The sequence below is a fragment of the Rhinopithecus roxellana genome, chromosome 2 (assembly GCF_007565055.1).
Source record: "Rhinopithecus roxellana isolate Shanxi Qingling chromosome 2, ASM756505v1, whole genome shotgun sequence".
Classification (NCBI taxonomy): domain Eukaryota; kingdom Metazoa; phylum Chordata; class Mammalia; order Primates; family Cercopithecidae; genus Rhinopithecus; species Rhinopithecus roxellana.
The window spans coordinates 129,594,346-129,617,501 of record NC_044550.1 but is presented as its reverse complement, the minus strand read 5'-3'; the positions used below and the strand labels follow the sequence as shown (position 1 = coordinate 129,617,501).

The following is a 23,156-nucleotide window of genomic DNA, read 5'->3' as shown; positions in this document are numbered from 1 at the left end:
ATCTGGGGAGAATTGACCACTTTATTTTGATAAAATAACCTTTTTTATCCCTGGTATTGTTCTCTGCTTTGAAATCTATTTTGTCTAATATTAAAATATTAATTTAATATTAGCTAATAAAATGTTAGAATAATTTTGGAAATAATACAATTAATAAAAATATAATTTAATATTAATGTTAAATAGCCACTCCAGTTTTCTTTGAATGTTAGCGTGTTATTTTCTGTTCTTTTACTTTTAAACTATTGTGTGTGTGTATGTGTCTCTCTCTCGCTTCTTTTTGTTTTGTTTTTTTGTTTTTTTGTTTGTTTTTTGTTTTTGTTTTTTTTTTGTTTTGAGATGGAGTCTCACACTGTTGCCCGGGCTGGAGTGCAGTGGCGTGATCTTGGCTCACTGTAACCTCTGCCTCCTGGATTCAAGCGATTCTCCTGCCTCAGCTTCCTGAGTAGCGGGGATTACAGGCGCCCACACCACGCCCAGCTAATTTTTGGTATTTTTAGTAGAGATGGGGTTTCACTATGTTGGCCAGGCTGGTCTCAAAATCCTGACCTCGTGATCCACCCACCTCGGCCTCCCAAAGTGCTAGGATTACAGGTTTGAGTCAACACTCCCGGCCCTCTCTCTCTCTTTTTAGACACAGGGTCCCACTCTGTTGCCCAGGCTATAGTGCAGTGGTGTAATCATAGCTTACTGCAGCCTCCAACTCCCGGACTCAAGTGATCCTTCTGCCTCATCCTTCAGAGTAGCTGGGACCACAGATGTGTGCCACTGTGCCTGGCTAACTTCTTAATTTTTTTAGAGATGGATCTTGCTATCCTATATCCTTTAGGCCATGAGTTCAAGATCAGTCTGGGCAGCATAGATTTTAATAATAAGAAAAATCCTATCTATCTACCCATGTAGTTACAGTTTCCAGTGCTCTCATTTCCCTGTTTACAAACAGATTTCTTTTTGGCATCATTTTCCTTCTGCCTAAAGGACGTCCTTTAACATTTCCTGCATTGTAGGTATGCCATTGATGAATTCCCCTGGCTTTTGTAGGTCTGGAAATGTCTTTATTTCACCTTTGGTTTTGTTTTTTGTTTTGGGTTTTTGTTTGTTTGTTTGTTTGTTTTTGAGATAGGGTTTCACTCCTGTCGCCCAGGCTGGAGTACAGTGGTACGATCTCAGCTCATGGCAACCTCTGCCTCCCAGGCGCAAGCAATTCTCCTGCCTCAGCCTCCCAAGTAGCTGGGACTACAGGCTCATACCACTGCACCCAGCTAATTTTTGTATTTTTTGTAGAGATGGGGTTTCACTATGTTGCCCAGGTTGGTTTTGAACTCCTAAGCTCAAGCCATCTGCCTGCTTCAACCTCGCAAAGTTCTGGGATTACAGGCCCACGCCCAACCTGTAACCACAGTGACAGGTCACCGCACCCAGCCCTCACCTTTGGTTTTTGAAAGGTATTTTTGAGAGGTATACAATTCTCTGTTAAAAGTTCTTTTTCTCAATACTTTGAAGATGTTACTTTCTTCTCACATTGTTTGATCGGAAGTCTTTCATCACTATCTTCATATAATGTGTCTTTTTTCTTTGCTGCTTTTAGCTTTTTTTTCCTTATCACTATTTTTGAAAAATTTGATTATGATATACCATCATGTTTCTTGTATTTGGGATTCATTGAGTTTCTTGGATATTTGGTTTATGGTTTTCATCAAACCTGAAAATTTATTGGTGATTATTTATTCACATACTTTTTTTTTTTTTTTTTTTTTTTTGGAGACAGAGTCTTGCTCTGTCACCCAGGCTAGAGTGCTGTGGCGCAATCTCGGCTCACTGCAACCTGCACCTCCTGGATTCAAGTAGTTCTTCTGCCTCAGCCTCCTGAGTAGCTAGGATTACAGGCGCGTGCCACCATGCCTGGCTAATTTTTGTGTTTTTAGTAGAGACGCGGTTTCACCATGTTGGTCAGGCTGGTCTCAAACTCCTGACCTCGTGATCCACCCGCCTCAGCCTCCCAAAGTGCTGGGATTACAGGCATGAGCCGCCGCACCCAGCCTATTCACATACTTTTTATGGTCCTCCTTTTCTCTCCTCTTCATCAGGGATTCCACTTATAATTACATATATTAGGTCCGTTTGTCCCATAGCTCACTGAATTGTCCATAGCTCACTGAAACTCACTTTTATTCTTTTCCTGGGATTTTTTTTTTTCTGATTCAATTTGGATAGTTTCTATTGCTATATTGTCTAGTTCACTGATTGCTGTAGTTCAATATTTGCTTTATTAGAACCTCAGTCCAGTGTCCTCCCAGATATTCCCTATACTTCCTCTAGCATAGTGCTCATTACACCATATTATACCATCCTGCACTTCTGTTCACCTCACTGGACTGTAAATTCCATGGGAATGGGAGCCTTTTCTGTGTGCTTCACTGACATTTTCCCAAGCCTGGCTCTGTACCTGGAATGCAGTAGGCACCAAGTGTGTATTGAATGAAAAACTGGGCCGGGCGCGGTGGCTCACGCCTGTAATCCCAGTACTTTGGGAGGCTGAGACAGGTGGATCACCTGAGGTCAGGAGATCGAGACCAGCCTGACCAACATGGAGAAACCCTGTCTCTACTAAAACTTCAAAAATTAGCCAGGCGTGGTGGTGGGCGCCTGTGATCCCAGCTACTTGGGAGACTGAGGCAGGAGAATCGCTTGAACCTGGAAGGCGGAGGTTACGGTGAGCTGACACTGCGCCATTGTATTCCAGCCTGGGTAACAGAGTGAAACTTTGTCTCGAAAAGAAAAGAAAAGAAAAACTGGATGTTTGATCTACTCTTGAATTGTCTTTCAGTGTCTCAAAATCATTTGGTTTGGGATCATGATCAGTATTATGGCCTGTTGACAATGTGGGCCAAGCCTGTTCCCCATGCTGGACTGTCACCTTCTTCACCCTGGGCATGAATTAGTCATGGATTCTTGTTTTTCTAAATCCTCCTCTTTCCCCAACTCAGATACTTTAGGGATCATCTTGTCAATCCTTGTTTTGAAAGCCCCTCTTAGAACTGTCATTTTTTACGAAGGCCTTCTCATGGGACGGTGTTGAGGACCTTTGTTCTCATTGCACTGCCAGGAGCCACGTTCTTAAATCTAATACCTCCTTATCACACATGGCTTTGAGGTCCCTCCTAATATTTCTATATCAGCAGAGCCAGTTTTTGTCAATGTCCTCATTTCACTACAGTCACTCATGATACTGGCTCAGAATTTATCAACATTATGTAATTCAAAACATCTGAACTTTCACATTGTATTCTTTTTTTTTTTTTTGAGACGGAGTCTCGCTCTGTCGCCCAGGCTGGAGTGCAGTGGCCGGATCTCAGCTCACTGCAAGTTCCGCCTCCCGGATTCCCGCCATTCTCCTGCCTCAGCCTCCCGAGTAGCTGGGACTACAGGCGCCGCCACCTCACCCAGCTAGTTTTTTGTATTTTTTGTAGAGACGGGGTTTCACTGTGTTAGCCAGGATGGTCTCGATCTCCTGACCTCGTGATCCGCCCGTCTCGGCCTCCCAAAGTGCTGGGATTACAGGCTTGAGCCACCGCGCCCAGCCTCACATTGTATTCTTATGAGATCTTTAGTATCTTGAGTTCTCTTTTTTCTTGTAGCTTAGTATTTAATTTTTAAAAATGTTATAGCTGTATTAATTGGAAATGTTAAAATCTAGGGATTATTTAGCTGAATATTTGCTTCGGTTTCTTGGTTGATGAGTCTTTCTCCCCCTTAGTTTTTTTTATTTTCCTAAATATGTGTTCACTGTTGCATTAGCATGTTTGTACTAGCTTTTTAGTACCTAACTGGGATGGAGCCAAATTACCATTTTGTCCTATGATGATAATACTTTGATATAATTTGTTTATTTGATTCCTCATGCTCTCACCTGCCTTCAAGCCATTGCTGTTGTTATCTCTGTCAAGATACTTTTTCTGTCTCTACATCCATGAACACATCTTTCAGCCCAGCTTTCTTGTCCTGGCTGCTGCCCATTAGTTCTTCTGGTTTCAGTGCAGGGGACATGTCCTCAAAAGCCTTGTTCAACCCCCTGCCCCTCCCCACACTAGAAGTCAGTGAGTACCCCTTTTCCTAGTAACAAGGTATGGAGCCCAATATAATGAACACGTGTGTATTCATCGTTCAGCTTAAAAGCTTCAATATTACTTGAGTACTTTTGTTGTTGTTGTTGAGACGGAGTTCAGCTCTTGTTGCCCAAGCTGGAGTGCAATGGCGCAATCCTGGCTCACTGCAACCTCCACCTCCCAGGTTATTTTTTGTATTTTTAGTAGAAACGGGGTTTCATCATGTTAGCCAGGCTAGTCTGGAACTCCTGACCTCAGGTGATCTGCCTGCCTCGGCCGCCCAAAGTGCTGGGATTGCAGGTGTGAGCCACTGCGCCCGGCCTACTTGAGAACATTTAAAGCCCCTGTTAATCCTTTCCCAAGTGTGTTCCTCCCAATTCAGTTCCCTTTTCTATTCTACATTTAGTTTTTATCATCCCATTTTAATGCTTGCATTTATTTATTTATTTATTTATATTTTCTTAAATATATGTATGTCCTTAAATGATAGATTGTATTTTTTTGCTACTTTAAAGTTTATATAAATTATAGCATATTGTACTTTTAAATTCGCTGTTTTCATTTAACATTATGTTTTTGAGATTTATCTGTGTTGACAGACGTAGCTCTAAATTATTCATCTTGGCTGCTATATAGTATGTCATTGTACAGATATACTAGGTTGTTTCCAGTATTTCACTATTAAAAACAATGCTGCAAGAAAAAAGTAAATGCTGGGAGGAATATTCTGGAACATGTGCGAGGGTTTCTCTATCACGTCACCAGTATTGCCTGACCATAGGGCATACTGGTATTCAACTATCCTGACATTACTAAACACCCTCCAAATGAGTGGACTCACTCACATTCTCACCTGCAATGTGATAGAGACCTCATCGCCCTACAGACCACCGCACTTGGTATTACCACATTTTTAAGTTTTTGCCAATTTGATGAGTGTGGATTAATATCTTATTGTGGCTTAATTCATGTTAGTTTAATTACTAATGAGGGTCAGTGTATTTGTATGTTTATTTGTCATTTGAGTTTTTTTAGTGACTCGCTTGTTTATCTCTTTTGCCCATTTTCAATTTAGTGGTTTGTCTTTTTCTTATAAGTTTTTTTATTTTATTATGAATACTAGTCTTTTGTTCACTTATACAAATATCTTCTCCCAGTCTGTGGTTGGTTTGTTTTTCTCAGATTGGATTCTATGTCTTTGATTTACAGATGTTTAAAAACTATTGCCAAATTTGTAGTCTTTTCTTTTAAGGTTTGTATCTCTGTCTCGTTTAAGGAACTCTTTCTTACTTGGAGATCATAAAGATACTCAAATTCTCTCTTTTTTTTTTCACCTGTAGTATGTTCTATGATAGCAAATTCTCTCTTAATAAAGTTACTTTTTACACTGAGTCTTTAATTCCCTTGGAATTTGTTTTTATATGGGTGTGAGGTAGAGATCTGATTATTTTTCCATTTGGGTAACTGTTTGTTATAACTTATTGTTATTGTAAGAACTACAGTAATTTGTAATGCCTCTGTCATTTGTGGATTTTGACAAATGCATAGGTCTGTTTCTAGGCTCTCAATTCTGTGCCTTTGGTCTATTTCCATATTCTTACACAGTCTTAATTTCCTATAGTTTCATTACAGATATGTATTCCCAGAGTGTCGACTACCTAACATGGTCATCATTCCATTGCTAGTGATTGCCTTTCCTCTACCTTAGGCTCCTTGAATTTTTTCAATATTTTATTCCAAGAAACAAGCACAGTGTCTACCAGTTGATAGGTAATCCTTAAATGTTACTGAAGGAAAGAGTAAAACCAGGGACTTACATCTTAGTTATCGAGTGCTAAATATAGCTAATGGATTATGGGGGCGGGGGGCAATTTTTAGGGAAAAATACGTAGCATTCATTCTTACAGCCTGTGTTCACTAGGGAAAGGAATTTCATCCAGTAGTTTATATATTATTTAAATATTAATTATTTGTAGGTTATGTGTTTAAAGAACTAGCATTTTTCATAATAGCTGGCACATGGCAAGATTTTGATGAATACAATGAATGAATTCCTCTAGTTAAGAAAAGAGTCTTCTTAAGAATATTTTTAGGGTCAGGGTGGTGGCTCATACCTGTAATCCCTGCACTTTGGGAGGCCGAGGCAGGCAGATCACAAGGTCAGGAGTTTGAGACCAGCCTGGCCAACACAGTGAAACCCAGTCTCTACTAAAAATACAAAAATTAGCCGGGCGTGGTGGCATGTGCCTGTAGTCCCAGCTACTTGGGAGGCTGAGGCAGGAGAATCATTTGAACCTGGGAGGCAGAGGTTGTAATGAGCCGAGTTCACACCACTGCACTCCAGCCTGGGCGACAGAGTGAGACTCTGTCTCAAAAAAAAAAAAACAAATTTTTAACAGTGAATATGTATTTTATAGAAGACCCTTTTTACAACTTTGAGGAAAGTTATTAGTTGTTCAAAAGAATATATTTAAATCATATATTTAAAATATATTTTGAAGACAGATATTAAGTTCCCATGGGCAATGTAATACCACCTGAAGTTCCTGGGTGTAAGTTGCACTTTAGTTTTGAAGGATGTCTGGGTTGTTTCCAGTTTTGGGCTGTTAAAATAAGTTTACCATAGACATTCATATACTGGTTTTTGTGTGTACTTAAGTCTTTATTTTTCTGGGATAAGTGTGCACAAGTCAATTGTTGGATCATATATTTTTTAATATGTTGCTGAATTCTGTATGCTAATATTTATGAAAGTATTTTATGTGTATGTTTATGAGGGATATTAATCTGTCTTCATCTGGTTTTGGTATCAAGGTACTACTAGTTTCATAAAATGAATCGGGAAGTGTTCTTTCCTCTTGTACTTTTTGGGAGATATAATGTGGAATTGGTGTTAATTCTTCTTTAAATGTTTGATAGAATCCTCTAATGAAATCATCTAGGCCTAGACATTTATGTTGGGGGAGTTTTAAAATTATGAGTTCAAGTTCCTTAATAGTTATGCAGTTGCTCATATTATCTCTTTCATATTTGGTGAATTTCAGTTGCTTGTGTTTTTTGAAGAACTGGTCCATTTTGTCTAAGTTGTGAAATTTACATGTGTGTGGTTTTTCATAGTATTTCCTTATCCTTTTGATGTCTTAGGGTCTGTAGTGATATTCCCTGATAGGGGAATAGGGGAGAGAGATTGAACTCAACTCCAAATATCGCACTGGCAGCTGGAGATTTATAGCCAACAGAGGGGGTGAGGGTTCAGTAGATGGAAAATTACCAAAAAAATCTTGGCTAGGTATCAAGGATGGTGGGCGTGGGGGTGGGGGATTAAAAAAAAAACACAAATACGGGTTTTTGTGTGGCATTTGGCTGGAGTAGAATAGTTATTGTCTAAAGGTTTTCTTTCTCACTAGGCTGGCCTTTTCCTGGTCCTTTGGCTAATGAGAGCAGGCTTTTGTTAGGTTTTGTTTTTTGTTTTGTTTTGTTGTTGTTTTTGTCTGTGGTTATTGGCATTTCCAGGCTACTGGCTTGTCTGGGACACATTAGGCAAAAAGAAAGCTGGGACTCACCTCTGTACGATTCTTTGGGTCCTGTGGTCCCTAGCCAATCTGCCTTATTTTCTCCACCTTTCCGAGTCTCTTATACTTGCCCAGGGTTTTAGTTGTATCTTGGGATAGGGACAGGGAACGTGTTTACACAACCTTCCTGGAAGCAGAAGTCTCCTTATTGGCAGTTTTAATCGAACAGAATACTTGATAGCACCGGGGTAGTTTTGAGAAACCCTCCAGTGCATATTTTATTCCCAGCACCTCTTGCTACTTAGAGACTGCCTGCCCAGTGGGACTGAGGCCTCTGTTACTTCAGAGGGAGAGGGAGTTTCAGCTGAGAATAAAGGAATCAGTGTTCAGCTCTGGCTTTCAACTAGAACTTGTGAAAGGGCACAGCAGAAACAAGAAAAGTATCGGCATGAGAGATCAGAAAGTGTTTTGTTTTGTTAATTTTTGAATTTCAGAAGCTTCCTTTTAAATATCAAGACTCAAAGCCTTGTATTTTTAGAGTTTAACATTATAAAGGAAGCCATTGAGTAGAGAGGATGCAAGAGACCCACTTCACAGGAGGGAGAGGGTACCTCCTTGGCTTGGAAGAGGTGCCGAGGGGGAGAGCAGGAGAGCAGAACCAAGAGCTGAGCACACTTTGAAAGAGTCTTTGAAAGGCTCTGACTTCCTCTGGCCCCTCTGGGTTAGAAACTCAGAGTGGGGGTGGAAAGCCAGAGGAGGGGAATGCAGCACCCCACAGGCTGGGTCACAGTCTCCAGGAGCGCCAGGCCGAGGGGGCCGGAAGCAGTGCTCTCCAAGGAGCCTGAGAGAGGGCTGGAAGCTCCTGTGGTCCTGGGGTCCTGCACTCCCCTGATATGGAAGCCAAGGCTGCCCATGTTTTCTGGGTTCTCACTGGTCCATGGAGGAGAGCTGTGAGATGGACAGCCAAAGGCCAGGTCCACAGGGAGGGTGCCACACAGGGACGGTGCCATTGAGCTTCAGGAGGTAGCAGTGTTGCCAGAGCCAGCGCCAGGGCCCAGTTGGCAGAGGACGTATGTCAGATGCTGGCTGTGCTGAGAGCACAGAACTCACTACAGTCCTTCATGGACGCTTCACCAACAGAGCAAACAGGGCAAGGACATGGGCAGCCGAGGCCCACAAGGGCAGGGTGGCCACAGCTGGGGACACAGTTCCCTCTCTTCAGGTGCCAGGGGGGCATGTAGGCTCCCTGAATCATCCACCACCCCAGACACCACCTCGGGAAGAAGTATGAGTGGAGGGAGAAGGACAGAGAGGGGAGAGCAGCTGGGCTCTTAATCAGCCAGCTGTGAATGCCACACCGACCAAGCGCTTTTCCCAGCATTTTAACTGTAGGTTAAAATACCACAATCCATGTGTTCAGGCAGACTTTCAGTTGCAGATTACATAAAACCAAACTCAGCTGACCTAAACAATTAGGGGTATGTCTCAGCTTACCTGACCTAGAAGGCTGAAGAAGGGCCAGCTTCAGGCAAGGTTTGATCTGGCAGCCTACATTATATGAGCACACCCAGCTTCTCTCTGCCCTTTCTTCAGCCTGTCTCTTGCATAGCTTCCCCACGTGTCCCAGCAGGCCTGGGTGGTGCTTGCTGGGTTTCTCTCCAGTGGGGATGCAGAGCATCTCATGCAGCTTCACAGAAGGATGAAGAAGCACGTCTCACAGATGCCTTGGCAAGTGTCTCCCTGTGTCTCCATGGCCTGACGATGAGGTCCGCTGGTTGGCTTAAAGGAGGGGGGTGGTGGGCACCATCATGAAGATCCAAGTGTCATTTTCTTTCTTTTTTTTTTTTTTTTTGAGATGGAGTCTCGCTCTGTCGCCCAGGCTGGAGTGCAGTGGCCGGATCTCAGCTCACTGCAAGCTCCGCCTCCCGGGTTTACGCCATTCTCCTGCCTCAGCCTCCCGAGTAGCTGGGACTACAGGCGCCCGCCACCTCACCCAGCTAGTTTTTTGTATTTTTTAGTAGAGACGGGGTTTTACTGGGTTAGCCGGGATGGTCTCGATCTCCTGACCTCGTGATCCGCCCGTCTCGGCCTCCCAAAGTGCTGGGATTACAGGCTTGAGCCACCACGCTCGGCCTCCAAGTGTCATTTTCTAAACAAAATGGAAAAGAAAGTATTGTGTGGCCCCAAATAGCCTGTGTCCTCCACAAGTGGCAATTTTTTTTTTTTTTTTTTTTTAAGACAGAATCTCACTCTGTCATCCAGGCTGGAGTGCAGTGGCGTCATCTTGGCCCACTGCAACCTCCACCTCCCTGGTTCAAGCAATTCTCGTGTCTCAGCCTCCCGAGTAGCTGGGATTACAGATGTACAACCACCACACCTGGCTAATTTTTGTATTTTTAGTAGAGATGGGGCTTTACCATGGTGGCCAGGCTGGTCTTGAACTCCTGGCCTCAAGTGATCCACTCACCTTGGTCTTCCAAAGTGTTGGGATTACACGCATGAGCCACTGCGTCCAGCCCAAGTGGCAAATTAGTTTATTCCTACCGTCGGCAGAAATAAGGGTTACACACTTTAAACCTGTTCCATGCATCAGTTTAACAAATCCCAGCCAGGCACGGTGGTTCACGCCTGTAATCCCAGCACTTTGGGAGGCTGAGGTGGACAGATGATGAATTCAGGAGTTCGAGACTAGCCTGACCAACATGGTGAAACCCTGTCTCTACTAAAAATAGAAAAATTAGCTGGACATGTGGAGCACGCCTGTAATCCCAGCTACTCCGGAGGCTGAGGCAGGAGAATCACTTGAACCGGCAGGCAGAGGTTGTAGTGAGCCGAGATTGTGCCACTGCATCCAGCCTGGGCAACAGAGCAAGACTCCGTCTCAAAGAAAAAAAAAAATCCCTTTGAATGTACCAAAAACAAGTGAAAGAGCTGTTTATTATTTACCTTTTGAGTTCTAATAGGAAGTGTTCTATTCTGTCTTCCAGAGCCCCAGCCACTCATAAGTTGTTATTTCCTGGAGATTCTTATAAAATTTTCTTCAGGGTACTGACTATACCCCCACATGAAGAGGCCTTTCTTTCCTAGTCTTTAGGCTCTGTTTTCATTAGGACCCACATAAATGATATAAGTACTATTTTGAAGTAATTCTTATCAAGACCTTTACATTGTTGCCATGTTATTTTTCTGCTTTCCTGATGAATATTCCTCCCATATGATATAATTTAAATATTATCAAAAGATTTATTAGCAAGGTGTTCATACATCACATAATTACTGCTAAATCTGTAGCACTATTTGAAACCCAAATGAACTTTTAAAATCTTTGTACTTTATTATTTTGAGTGATTTAATATTTTCCTATTTCTATCTAGAGTAAACTGAGCCATCCCCTTATTCTATCCGTCACCTCACAGTGGGAAGAGGAGCATTCTGGTACTTTCTGTGCATTGCCTCTTGACTGGGATATATGCAGAGCAGGTTCCAGGTTCCACTGCGTGCAGCGCACATTGCTATTTTCTCTTCTATTCAGTTCACCTTTGAAAGTGCTGTTTGTGACCCACTAAGGAACTGGGACCCACAGTTTAAAATGGATCATCAGGGCCAAAGGCTGGCAGGTGGAGGAGCCTGGCTCCCTTTGAGTCACGCTGCCCAGGACAGTGACCACAGCCTTGCTGACCCCAGGGGAGCCGCGGGCCCCAGGCTCCAGCCAGCCCTGCTTGGCAGAGGCTCATGCTTCTCCCTGGGGACCTGGCCCATTTCCGTGGCTCCTCCCTGTCCCCACTCTGCCCTGCTGGTGACCCAGTGTGGCTCTGCCCTTCCCCTCTGACCCTGCACCTTGTCCCCTTCCCAGAGGAGTGGGCTCCTCTCCCTCTACCCATTTGTTGTGGTCAAGGGTGCTCATCCTTGCTCCTCGGAGCCCACTGCACGAGCACCTCCTTTCCCGGCAGCTTCCACGCCTGCACAGATGCTCATGAGTCTCAACCCTCTTCATTCAGCTTTCCTTCAGGAATCTTAGGAAAAAAAAAAGGGCACAGTGATTTCACCGTTTTCTTTTTTTCCTTTCTTTCTTTTTTTTTTTTAGACAGGGTCTCACTCTGTTGTCCAGGCTGGAGTGCAGTGGCACATTCTTGGCTCACTGTAACCTGTAACCTCTGCCTCCTGGGTTCAGAGTAGCCTCAGCCTCCTGAGTAGCTGGGATTACAGGCATGCACCACCATACTTGGCTAATTTTTGTATTTTTATGAGAGACCACATTTCACTTTATTGGCCAGGCTGGTCTCGCACTCCTGACCTCAAATGGTCCACCCACCTCGACCTCTCACAGTGCTGGAATTACAGGTATGAGCCACCACACCTGGCTGATTTCACCATTTTTAAACCAGATCTTTGGCTTCTCCTCTGAGCTACCCTGTGGAGGTGGTGATTCCTCAGCTCAACTAACTGGTCACACAGGCTGGAGCCCAGGGGTCCTGGCTGGGCACCAAGGCCTTTGGGCCTCCCGGTATAGCTGTCCCCACCCTTGTTGTCTATACATCTTGGTGCCAGACTTCCAGCTCCCCACCCACCTTCCTGCTCTCATCCCTCCAGCCAGGAGTCTCTCAGAAATGCAAGCCCAACACCTTAGCTCCACTCCCTAAAGTCTCCAGTGGCTCCCAGAGCTCTTGGGGTAACTAATGTCTGGTCTCCTCACCTGGCTGTTAGGGCTTCAGGTGGTCTGACCCCACCTGCTTCTCCAACTCCATTTCCTGCCACTTTCCATTCGTCATCATTTATTCAACAGATGTTTTCTAAACACCTGTGTGCCAGGATGTTCAGGGTGCTTGCACTGTATGGGTCAAAACTCTGCCCTGGCCAGGCGCGGTGGTTCATGCCTATGATCCCAGCACTTTGGGAGGCTGAAGTGGGCGGATCACAAGGTCAGGAGTTTGAGACCAACCTGGCCAAAATGATGAAACCTTGTCTCTACTAAAAATACAAAACTTAGCTGGGTGTGCTGGCATGCACCTATAATCCCAGCTACTCAGGAGGCTGAGGCAGGAGAATTGTTTGAACCCAGGAGGAGGAGGTTGCAGTGAGCCAAGATCACACCACTGCACTCCAGCCTGGGTTACAGAGTAAGACTCTTGTCTGCTCCAACCCCTTCACCCCTGCAAAGAAACCGCTCTGCTCTGTGAAGTCTTCAGGATAGAAGGCATGAGACAGCCAATATGCATGTGGAATGAGCATGAGACAGCCAATACGCATGTGGAATGAGAAACGATACGGGGGAGAGTGGAATGTGTGGAACGGATGTAGTGCGGGGAGGATTGCCAGCCTCGGGAAGGCAGTGTTAAAGAGGTTGGGGAGGGGGCAACTGAGCAGAAGCTTTAGTGCGTGAGGGGGGCCACGGGAGTGTATCAAGGTGGAGTGGGCAGAGGGGGCTTCCCATCCAAGCCACTCACAGGATTCCAGACCCCACATGGGGTCAGGGCCATGCTGCCCTTCAGGCTGCAAGTCAGGCTCCATGAGCTGCTTAGGTCAAGTGCAGCAGCATCAGCCTGGCCCAGGTGCCATAGCAGCTATGCTGCTGTGGCCCTCACTCTGAGCTCTGTGCCAGCTGCCCTTTTCTGTGTTTTTGTTATGGTTTTCACTTGGGTTTTTTGTTTTGTTTTGTTTCGGGTTTTTTTGTATCAAGAAAAATTATTTCAGGAGACCTCTGGCATTTTCTGGCAGACTCTGGAGGCAACAGAAGCTTGGCCTAGGGCAGAACTGAGTTCAAATCTCAGCTCAGACAATAGCTGTGTTATTCTAGTAAGTTACTTAACTTATGGAAACCTCACTTTTCTCATCCAAGAAATGATAAAAGCACCTTCTTTGCTAGGTTATTGTGAAAATTATTTATTTTTCGGCCAGGCGCAGTGGCTCGCACCTGTAATCCCAGCACTTTGGGAGGCCGAGGCAGGCGGATCACGAAGTCAGGAGATGGAGACCATCCTGGCTAACACTGTGAAACCCTGTCTCTACTAAAAATATGTATATATATATAAATTAGCCGGGCGTGGTGGCAGGCGCCTGTAGTCCTAGCTACTTGGGAGGCTGAGGCAGGAGATCGGCGTGAACCCGGGGGGCGGAGCTTGCAGTGAGCGGAGATTGTGCCACTGCACTCCAGCCTGGACAATAGAGCGAGACTCTGTCTATAAAAAAAAAATTGTTTATTTTTCATCTTACTCATTCAACCACCATTTGTGAATTGCTCCTGTGTGCTAGGCTGTGTAGTAGGTGCTGGGGACACAGTGAAGACGCCATGGGCCCTGCCCCAGGAGGCTGTGTCCAGAGGGCAGAGTGCCATGTGGCTGTTTTGCACAGCACCTCTCAGGCGCCTCACACAGCCTGGCACCCAGGAAGGCGCGTGTGGGGCAGCTGCCACAGCTTTCTCAAGATGAGGAGAGCCGGCATGCCCTCAGGCTGGCCGAGACCCTGTGACTGTCACTTTCCTTTGGCTTCATTCCAGAGGCTGCAAGGACATAGTCAACACATTAAAAGCAGGGCTGGCATCACCTTTTCCTTATGTCCACCACCTCCCCAGTTTGGCACCTTCCATCTGGAGCTTCGGTCAGGTAGACAGATGAAGATACCAGGCCCACACAGTACCTAGGGAGAAAAGCAAAGGCTCATGTACCTTCTGGGTGCAACCCCTTCACCCACAGCTGAAACTATTCCCTGCGTAGCATTTCACTTAACAACTACTGAGATTTTAACAAATGCCAGATTGTAGAATTAAAACGTCATCTCAGCACCTTGCCTTTCACTGAATGTTAAATAGAGGCTAACATTCAATTTTTTTAGATCATTTCTGTTTTTTGCAAAAACATACCAAGTTCACCATGAAAACAGATGCTGGGGTGTGCCCCCTCCCCACGGCTGGCACTTTCCCCTGCAGCCACTCACTGGAGACTTGGGCTGCCCAGAGCAACACATGGGGGCTGAGCGCAGGTGCCTTCCTCTGTGGGGTTTGACTGGGCTTATTTACACAGGCAGCTGAGAAGTGATTTTCACACATTTTGATGTCCACAGTAACAGCAGAAAATTGTATACCCTAGAGGATATTAAAATTCTAAGAAAAGTATTCCAGTTTGCTTCCATTTCCATAGTTTGGGGAACTTAAAACAGTCATTCTGCTGTGTGATTGTGTCACTATGTGCTCCCTCTGCTCGGCTCCAGAGTGCTTAGGAGACCCATGGGCCTGGTCTCCGCCCCCTGGACATTGGTTGGACCTGGGAGATGAAATGTCCACGGATGGTCAACACGAGGGGACCAGCTGATGTAATGTAAATAACATGATTGACTCCAACAAATTAGGAGTGTGCTGGTTCCGAGGCTTTCACCTGCAGAAACATTCGGATATCACCATTTGCTGTTGGCCTAGGTGGCCATCTCCTCGCCCAAAGAGAGTAACGGGGAGTCTAGCCCCTCCCGGTAAAGGATGCCTGCAGGTAGTGATCGCTTTTCTATTCTTCCTCGAACGGTTCTCCTGTGTGCTAGCACCTGGTGTTAGTCTGTGACAGCAGCCGCTTGCTAGAGTGATGTCTGACTTCGATGCTCTCATGGACATGTGACAACCACACTTTCATCCACACCCCTAGTGTGCCACCCACAGGCTTCTCCCACATTCGGACTCTCACCCAGTGGGACCCAGCTTCCTCCCAGATGTTCGGACTCTTGTTAGTTGTCGCTTCCCACCACAGTCACTTTGGTTGCCTGTGGTCTTTGGTAGCTCACGTGCTGTTTGTGCTCATTGCTCACATAGACACCTGTGAGCATGCGTTTGCTCATGAGGCGTTAGGGACGGCACTCTGTGTGATGGCTGCTTGCATCACAGAGGCCCGTAGAGAAGTGCAGCAGCGTTTCATGTGTTTGGAAATGTGAACCCATGCACATGAACAGACATTCACAGATCTTACTGGCGCACAGTGCCACAACCAACTGGGAGCATTGGCCATGGAAGGCTTGGCATGGGCCGGTACCTCCTCCAGAGGGGCCTTGCTAAAGGGCCATGAAGGTCGGTTACGGAAGAAACACATGTGGTTCTGTGGCTGCTTCCTGTCTCCTGATTTCCTGGAAATTTGCCATCAATGAGGCTGATTTCCCCTGCCTCACTCCTCAGGGGCCTAAAGTACTCTCTTCTTCCCTCAGAGCGGCATGGAGAGTCTCCTGTAACACCCTTTCATTTTGTTCATTTGAACCTTGTGTTATGTGACTTGTATGTGTGATACACACGTCACGACAGACAGTAACTCCCAGAAGGCCAGATTTGTGTGTGAGTTCATTTTGCGTTGCTGCCCTGCCCTGGGCTGCGTGTCGTGGTGCTTTCTGTGTAGCAGAACATCATCAGTATTGGAGGGATGCGTGCACAAGGCACAAGCAGAAGGAAGGACTTTAGTCAAAGGTGGCAATTTGTACGTTACGTGTATTCAGTTTTTATTACTGACATGCTTTCAGTGCTTCTCTGTCTCACTCATTCAGTAAACACACATGTATTACATGCTTTCTATGTGTGAGGTGCTCCTGGTAAGGGGGATCCAGGTCCCCAGCTGTTCAGTGTTGTGATCAGTACTTCGTCTGAACTGAGAGTTGTCAAGGATGCTCTTCAGAGCATTGTGACAAACCCCCAGCCTGCTTGATTAGGAAGCTAGAGGAGGTTTCTTTCTTAAGGAAAGGAGGAAGTCTGCTTGTGTGCAGGTTTGAAGGATGAGGAGAAGTCGTGGTATCAAAAAGGTGAGGAGGTTAAAACAACAACAAGATCCCACTACATACGTATTAGAACGACTAAGATCAAAAAGCAAAAAAATAAAAAATAAAAAAAACCCTTACATTATTAATTGGTGAGAGTGTGGAGCAACAGGCACTCACTGCTGGTGGGAATGAAAAATGGTACGGCCACTTTTCTAGTTTGGCAGTTTCTTTCAAAACTAAATGCCATATGATCCAACCATTACACACCTAGGCATCCACCAAATTAATTTGAAAACTTACGTCCACACAAGAACCTGCACACAAATGCTTATGGCATCTTTATTCATAATCACCAAAAACTGTAACCCACCAAGATGTCTTTTTAGAGGTGAATAGATAGATAAACTGTGACACATTCATACTGGGAAATACTATTCAGTGATAAAAAGGAATAAGCTATAAAGCCATAAAAAGGCATGGATGAATCTTAAATTCATATTGCCAAATGAAATAAATCAATCTGGAAAGGCTACATACCATACGATTCCAAATTATGTGACGTTTTGGAAAAGGCAAAACTGTAGAGACAGTAACAGATTAGTGGTTTCCAGAAGTTCAGAGCTGGGACTTGGGGATGAGGTTGGATAAGTAAAGCTCCAGGGATTGTTTCGGGTAGTAAAACTATTTTGTGTGATACTATAATGGTGGATAGCTGACACTATGCATTTGTCAAAACCAATAGAATGTACAACAACAAGAGTGAACTACAATTAAAAAGTCATTTATGAAGTCGGGGGATCTCAGGATGGGAAACAGAATGTGACATATCAATCTAATTATATTAAATTTGTGTGAAACAGCCTCACTGGGCAAAGTTGTTGGGGGGCAGGGGAGAAAAAAGACGCTGACCTGAAATGAGTGGAGTCCTAAAGACAAAAGGCAGAAGCAACTGAACACAATTACTGCACTCTAGTTAATAAAGTTGTTTTCCACAGGGGTACAGGTGAACAGTTCTGCTACCACTATGTACATATACTGGCATTAAACATGCAATATTTGTCTGGCTGTACCTGGTTTATTTCACTTAACATAATGGCCTCCAGGCTCATCCATGTTGCTGCAGGTGACAGGATGTCATTCTTTTTATAGCAGAATAGTATTTCATTGTGTATATTTACATGTTCTTTATCCGTTCACCCACTGATGAGCACTCAGGCTGATTCCATATCTTGAGTGTCGTGAACGGGGCTGCAATAAACATGGGAGTGCAGATACTTATCTGTCATACTGATTTCCTTTCTTTTCCATACATCCCCTGCACGGGATTGCTGGATCATATGGTATTTTAATTTTTTTTTTTTTTGTATTTTTTTTTTTTTTTTTTTTTAGTAGAGACGGGGGTTTCACCGTGTTCGCCAGGATGGTCTCGATCTCTTGACCTCGTGATCCGCCCGTCTCGGCCTCCCAAAGTGCTGGGATTACAGGCTTGAGCCACCGCGCCCGGCCTAATTTTTCTTTTTTTTGAGGAACTGCCATACTGTTTTCCATAGTGATTGCACTAATTTATTTTACCACCAACAGTGTACCAGAGTTCTCCCTTTCTTTGCATTATTGCCAGCATGTTATTTTTTGCTATTTTTTATAATAGCCAAGTAAATTTACATCAGGCTGGCCTCAAACTCCTAGGCACAAGCAATCCTCCTGCCTTGGGTTCCCAAAGTGCTGGGATTGCGGGTGTGATCCACTGTGCCCAATCACAGGCTATTTTTAGATTTCATATTCTACCACTTCAAATAAGATGCAAAAGGCTTACAAAAGCCATTGAACTCAAGTAAGGTGATTTATTAATATTTACCCAGATGCTGACCATTTCAGTTGCTCATCTTTCATTCCTGAAGTTCCAGGTTTCCCTTTGGAAGCATTTCCCTTCAGCCTGCAGAATTTCCTGTAGCATTTCTTTTAGAGCAGGTCTGCAGATGACAGAGTACCTTAATTTTTATTCATCTGAGAATGTCCTTAACTCACCTTCATTCCTGGAGGATAGAATAAAGAGTTCTGAGTTGACAGTTCTTTTCTTTCCGTCTGTGAAAGTTGTGGTTCCACTGTCTTCTGATCTGCATGGTCCCTGATAAGATGTCTGCAGTCACGCACATTGCCATTCCTCGGCATGTAAAGTGTCATTTTGCTCTGGCTATTTTCAAGATGTTTTTTCAATTATAGTTTTTCAGCAGTTTGATTATGATGTTTCTGGGCCTGGTTATCTTTTAATTTACCATATTTAGGGTTGTTCAGCTTCTCAAATTGGAAAAAGTATGTCTTTCACTAAATTTCAGAATTTGAAGGCATTTCTTTAAGAAAATATTTTTCTGCACAATTCTCTTTCTTTTCTCCAGGAACTAAGAGAACACAATTTGATATTGTCTTTTGATATGAGCCCACAGATCCCTGAGTCTTTGTTTATTGTTTTTCCTTTCTTTAGATTGGATCATTTCTATTGATCTCTCTTCAAATTCAATAGCTGTTTTCTCTGTCATCTCTACACTATTATTGAGCTTTTCCTGTAAATATTGGGTATTTTTTGAGGTATCATGTGATTTTAATGTATAGAAAACTTGAGAGCCACTGACTTAATACTCCAAGGCCTTTGCGTCCTCATCTTAAAAAAATGAGGATGACAGTGTGGCCTTACCACTTCCCAGGGTTTCTAGGCAGAACTAAGGGGCATTGCTGTAAGACTCCAGGACTTTGATGCTTGGCACAGTTCGTCAGATTTAGCCAGGGAGTCAAGACTAACTAATAATGCCCATTGAGTTCTATTCCCAGACATAGCAGGGTATTATTGTTCAAGATACTGCCAATAATCCAAAAGATGTTGTGACAGAAATTCTCATGATTTGAATAGTTGAAACAGGCTAGAAGCATGTGAACCATTGCACATTGTCCAAGTTGTAAACGTGTGAAGGTGCTTAACAAATGACCCCAAGAGTTTGCAGGGGATGTAGCACAAGCCACTAAGTTTAGGACAGGCTGAGACAGAGGCAGGTACCAAGTGCCAGGACCTGTGAGGGAGGGGAATGACCAGCATCAAAGAGACCAGAATTTTCATCTTAAAATATGTTCTGAAATAAAAGTACAATGTACAAATTTGACCGAAACCTACCATTAGCATATGTTATAGGAATTTTTAAGTTAACTGAGTTCATAATTTGGGCTGCTGTAAAAAGAATGTACATAATTATGTTAAGAGTCACACAGGCTAGAGTCAAAAGGAATTGTTCTCAAATCTGCTAAGTACATTTAGTGGTATAGTCACCAAAATTATGTTTTGATATTAGACAATTGTACTAAGTATTAATGTGCTTATGCATGATACATTGGCTTACTTGTTTTAATGTTTAATAAAATGTGATATCCATTAAATATCCTAAATGGCACAGATTAAGAGTAGATATTTTAACTAAAGCTAGTCTCTTATTATTAACAGAATATCCAAGGTATCTCCAAGCACCCAATTCAGATTACTAAACCTAAGAGTTTTAAAGGTAACTCATTTCTTACTATCTTGCTAAAGTCTTGGGTAATTCTTTTATGAGACAGGGTGTCACTCTGTCACCCAGGTTGGAGTGTAGTTGTGCGATCATGGCTCACTGCAGCCTTGACCTCCTAGGCTCAGGTGATTCTCCCACCTCAATCTCCTGGGTAGCTGGGCCTATAGGCATGCACCACCATACCTGGCTAATTTGTGTGTGTGTGTGTATTTTTTGTAGAGATGAGGCTTTGCCATGTTGCCAAAGCTGGTCTCAAACTCCTGGGCATAAGTGATCCTCCCACCTCAGCCTCCCAAAGTGCTGGGATTACAGGTGTGAGCCACTGTGCCGTTTTTTTAACATTTTTAAAAAGGTTACTTGTCATTGATTTTTTATAGAACTAACTGCTTCACCTTTCTGAAGTTCTTTGTATTTGCATGACCAGGATTTAAATATACATTGAAAAAATAAAAAACAGCTAAAGTGATATGGTACCTCCCTATTAGCAGTTTACAAGTGGAAATAGATGATAATTATATCAGGAAAGTAGCTTTCCTGCTACCATCTCTCCCCCACCAGCCTCCCAATAAAGAAAAAACAAACATATAATAGCACTGGTGCTTATTAAAGTCTGAACATTACTGGAAATGTTTATAAAAGCACACTAACACTCTTAAAAAGAGTCTAAGAGCACATTATAAAGCACACTAACACTCGTCTTTCTTTTAAGCTATTCTGCTGTAATGCTGATGGGTACGTTTCTTAAAAAGAAAAAGTTCAAATCTAAGCAAATGAGAGTTCTGCTGCCCATGCCCTGTACACGTCCTCCCCTTGGCAGTGGTGCTCCTGCCCTTCTCTTGGGGTCCCTGCTGTGCAAGAAGGTCCTGGCAAAGCAGTGAAACCCGATGAGCAGTCTTGCAGTCTTGTCTCTTCTCTCCTCTCCTCTCCTCTCCCCTCCCCTCCCCTCCCCTCCCCTGTCCTCTCCTCTCCTCTCCTCTTCTCTTTTTTGAGACAGAGTCTCGCTCTGTTGCCCAGGCTGGAGTGCAATGTCATGATCTCAGCTCAATGCAACCTCCGCCTCCTGGGTTCAAGCGATTGTCCTGCCTCAGCCTCCCTAGTAGCTGGGATTACAGGCATACACCACCACGGCGAGCTAATTTTTTGTATTTTTAGTAGAGATGGAGTTTCATCATGTTGCCCAGGCTGGTCTCAAACTCCTGGGCTCAAGTGATCTTCCCACCTCGACCTCCCAAAGTGCTGGGATTACAGGTGTGAGCTACTGCTCCCCGCCCCGATGAGCAGTCTTTTCTAAAATACATGTGACTGTCCTGAAATAGGGTCCATGGAGAGGGATCCTGAGCAGCTTCGTCCCCTGCTGCCCCTTTAAAATGTCTTCAGTGGGAAAATCAAAGTTGTGCTTCCCACATAGACCTTCAATCAGTGAGGCTCAGAGAGTTTCAAGATTGCTTTTACTGGAATGCATTCAGTTGTCAACATTTGACTTTTTGTTTTCTTCACTAAGAATTCTAGACAAAACAGAAAATTTTAAAAAGACAAAACCTACTTAACTTTTAGTAGTAATATGTTATTTTTAAGTTACATTAATAAGGCCAGGTGCCATAGCTCACACCTGTAATCCTAGCACTTTGGGGGGCCAAGGCAGGAGGATTGCTTAAGTCTGGGAGTTTGAGACTAGCCTGGGCAACATAGTAAGACCCTGTCTCTACAAGAAACTTAAAAATGAGCTGGTGATGGCGGTGTGTACCTGTAGTCCCAGCTTGCTTTGGGAAGCTGAGGCAGGAGTATTGCTTAAGCCCTGGAGTACAAGGCTGCAGTGAGCTATGATTGTGCCACTGCACTCCAGCCTGGGCAACAAAGCGAGACCCCCATCTCTAAAAAAATTAAATTCATAAAAATATTCAGAAAAATTTAAAATCTTAACTCTTGACTTTAGAATAATATTCAAATAATATTGTATTGAGGAATAGCTATGAGTCAGTTCATGACCAAAGTCACTAAATGCTCTTGAAATAACAATTCAGGTAAAGAAGACGAGATTCTCACTATCTCCCCGAGGGCCATGTTTGTTTCATCCAGAGGCCACACCTTTCTAGCAGCAGGTACGTCTCTGTAACTTACTTTATGCATTTTCATAGAGTTCAATGGTTTAGAAATTGAACAATTCGGCCAGGCGTGGTGGCTCAAGCCTGTAATCCCAGCACTTTGGGAGGCCGAGACGGGCGGATCACAAGGTCAGGAGATCGAGACCATCCTGGCTAACACGGTGAAACCCCGTCTCTACTAAAAAATACAAAAAAAACTAACCGGGCGAGGTGGCGGGCGCCTGTAGTCCCAGCTACTCGGGAGGCTGAGGCAGGAGAATGGTGTAAACCTGGGAGGCGGAGCTTGCAGTGAGCTGAGATCCGGCCACTGCACCCCAGCCTGGGTGACAGAGCAAGACTCCATCTCAAAAAAAAAAAAAGAAAGAAATTGAACAATTCAAAGGTACTTATGGAATTCATTCTTTCAAATAAATTCTTTTTTTTTTTTTTTGAAACAGAGTCTCGCTCTTGTGGCCCAGGCTGGAATGCAATGGTGCGATCTTGGCTCACTGCAACCTCTGCCTCCTGGGTTCAAACGATTCTCCTACCTCAGCCTCCCAAGTAACTGGGATTACAGGTGTGTGCCACCACACCTGGCTAATTTTTGTAGAGACAGGGTTTCACCGTGTTGGTCAGGCTGGTCTCAAACTCCTGACCTCAGGTGATCTGCCCGCCTTGGCCTCCCAAAGTGCTGGGATTACAGGCATAAGCCACTGCAGCCAGCCTCTTTCAAATAAATTCTAGGGCACAGTACATAATAACAAGTTTTGCTTCCAGTGTCCCCTTATCACCATATCTAAATCCCACATACCCTTGGTCCCCGCCCCCAAGCTTTGTCTGCCCTGCTCTTTGCGGCCTTGCCCGGCCCTGCTCCTCCCAGCTCTGAGTCACCTCCACTCCAGACCCTTACCCAGCCATTCCTCTTCCCCAGAGACCATCTTGGTGCACTCCTTTGCCTCCTCCATGCCTTTGCTCAATGTCACTTTGTTGATGAGGCCTATAAATAAGGTAACTGGTCATCCTATTTATAACAACAACTCCCCTCCATGCACACACTCTCACTCACTCCTGAGCCTCCTCACCTTGTGCGATCCTCCCCATTTCATTTCTCACCTCCTGACACTGAGGCCAGAAGACCCTGGGAGATGGGAGGCGGGGACGTGGACCTTGAGGCTACAGTCAGGAGAGTCTGAG

General features: G+C 44.3%; 1 protein-coding gene across 1 annotated transcript in view; it reads left to right on the top strand.

Annotated features, from left to right (window-relative positions):
- Positions 1 to 23,156, top strand: part of POLN (DNA polymerase nu) — a 167,305-nt gene that overhangs the window by 95,233 nt on the left and 48,916 nt on the right. The window contains exons 18-19 of the mRNA XM_030920310.1: positions 19,818 to 19,875; positions 21,903 to 21,980. Of these exons, the coding sequence (XP_030776170.1) occupies positions 19,818 to 19,875; positions 21,903 to 21,980 (136 nt within the window). The remainder of the gene's footprint in view (positions 1 to 19,817; positions 19,876 to 21,902; positions 21,981 to 23,156) is intronic.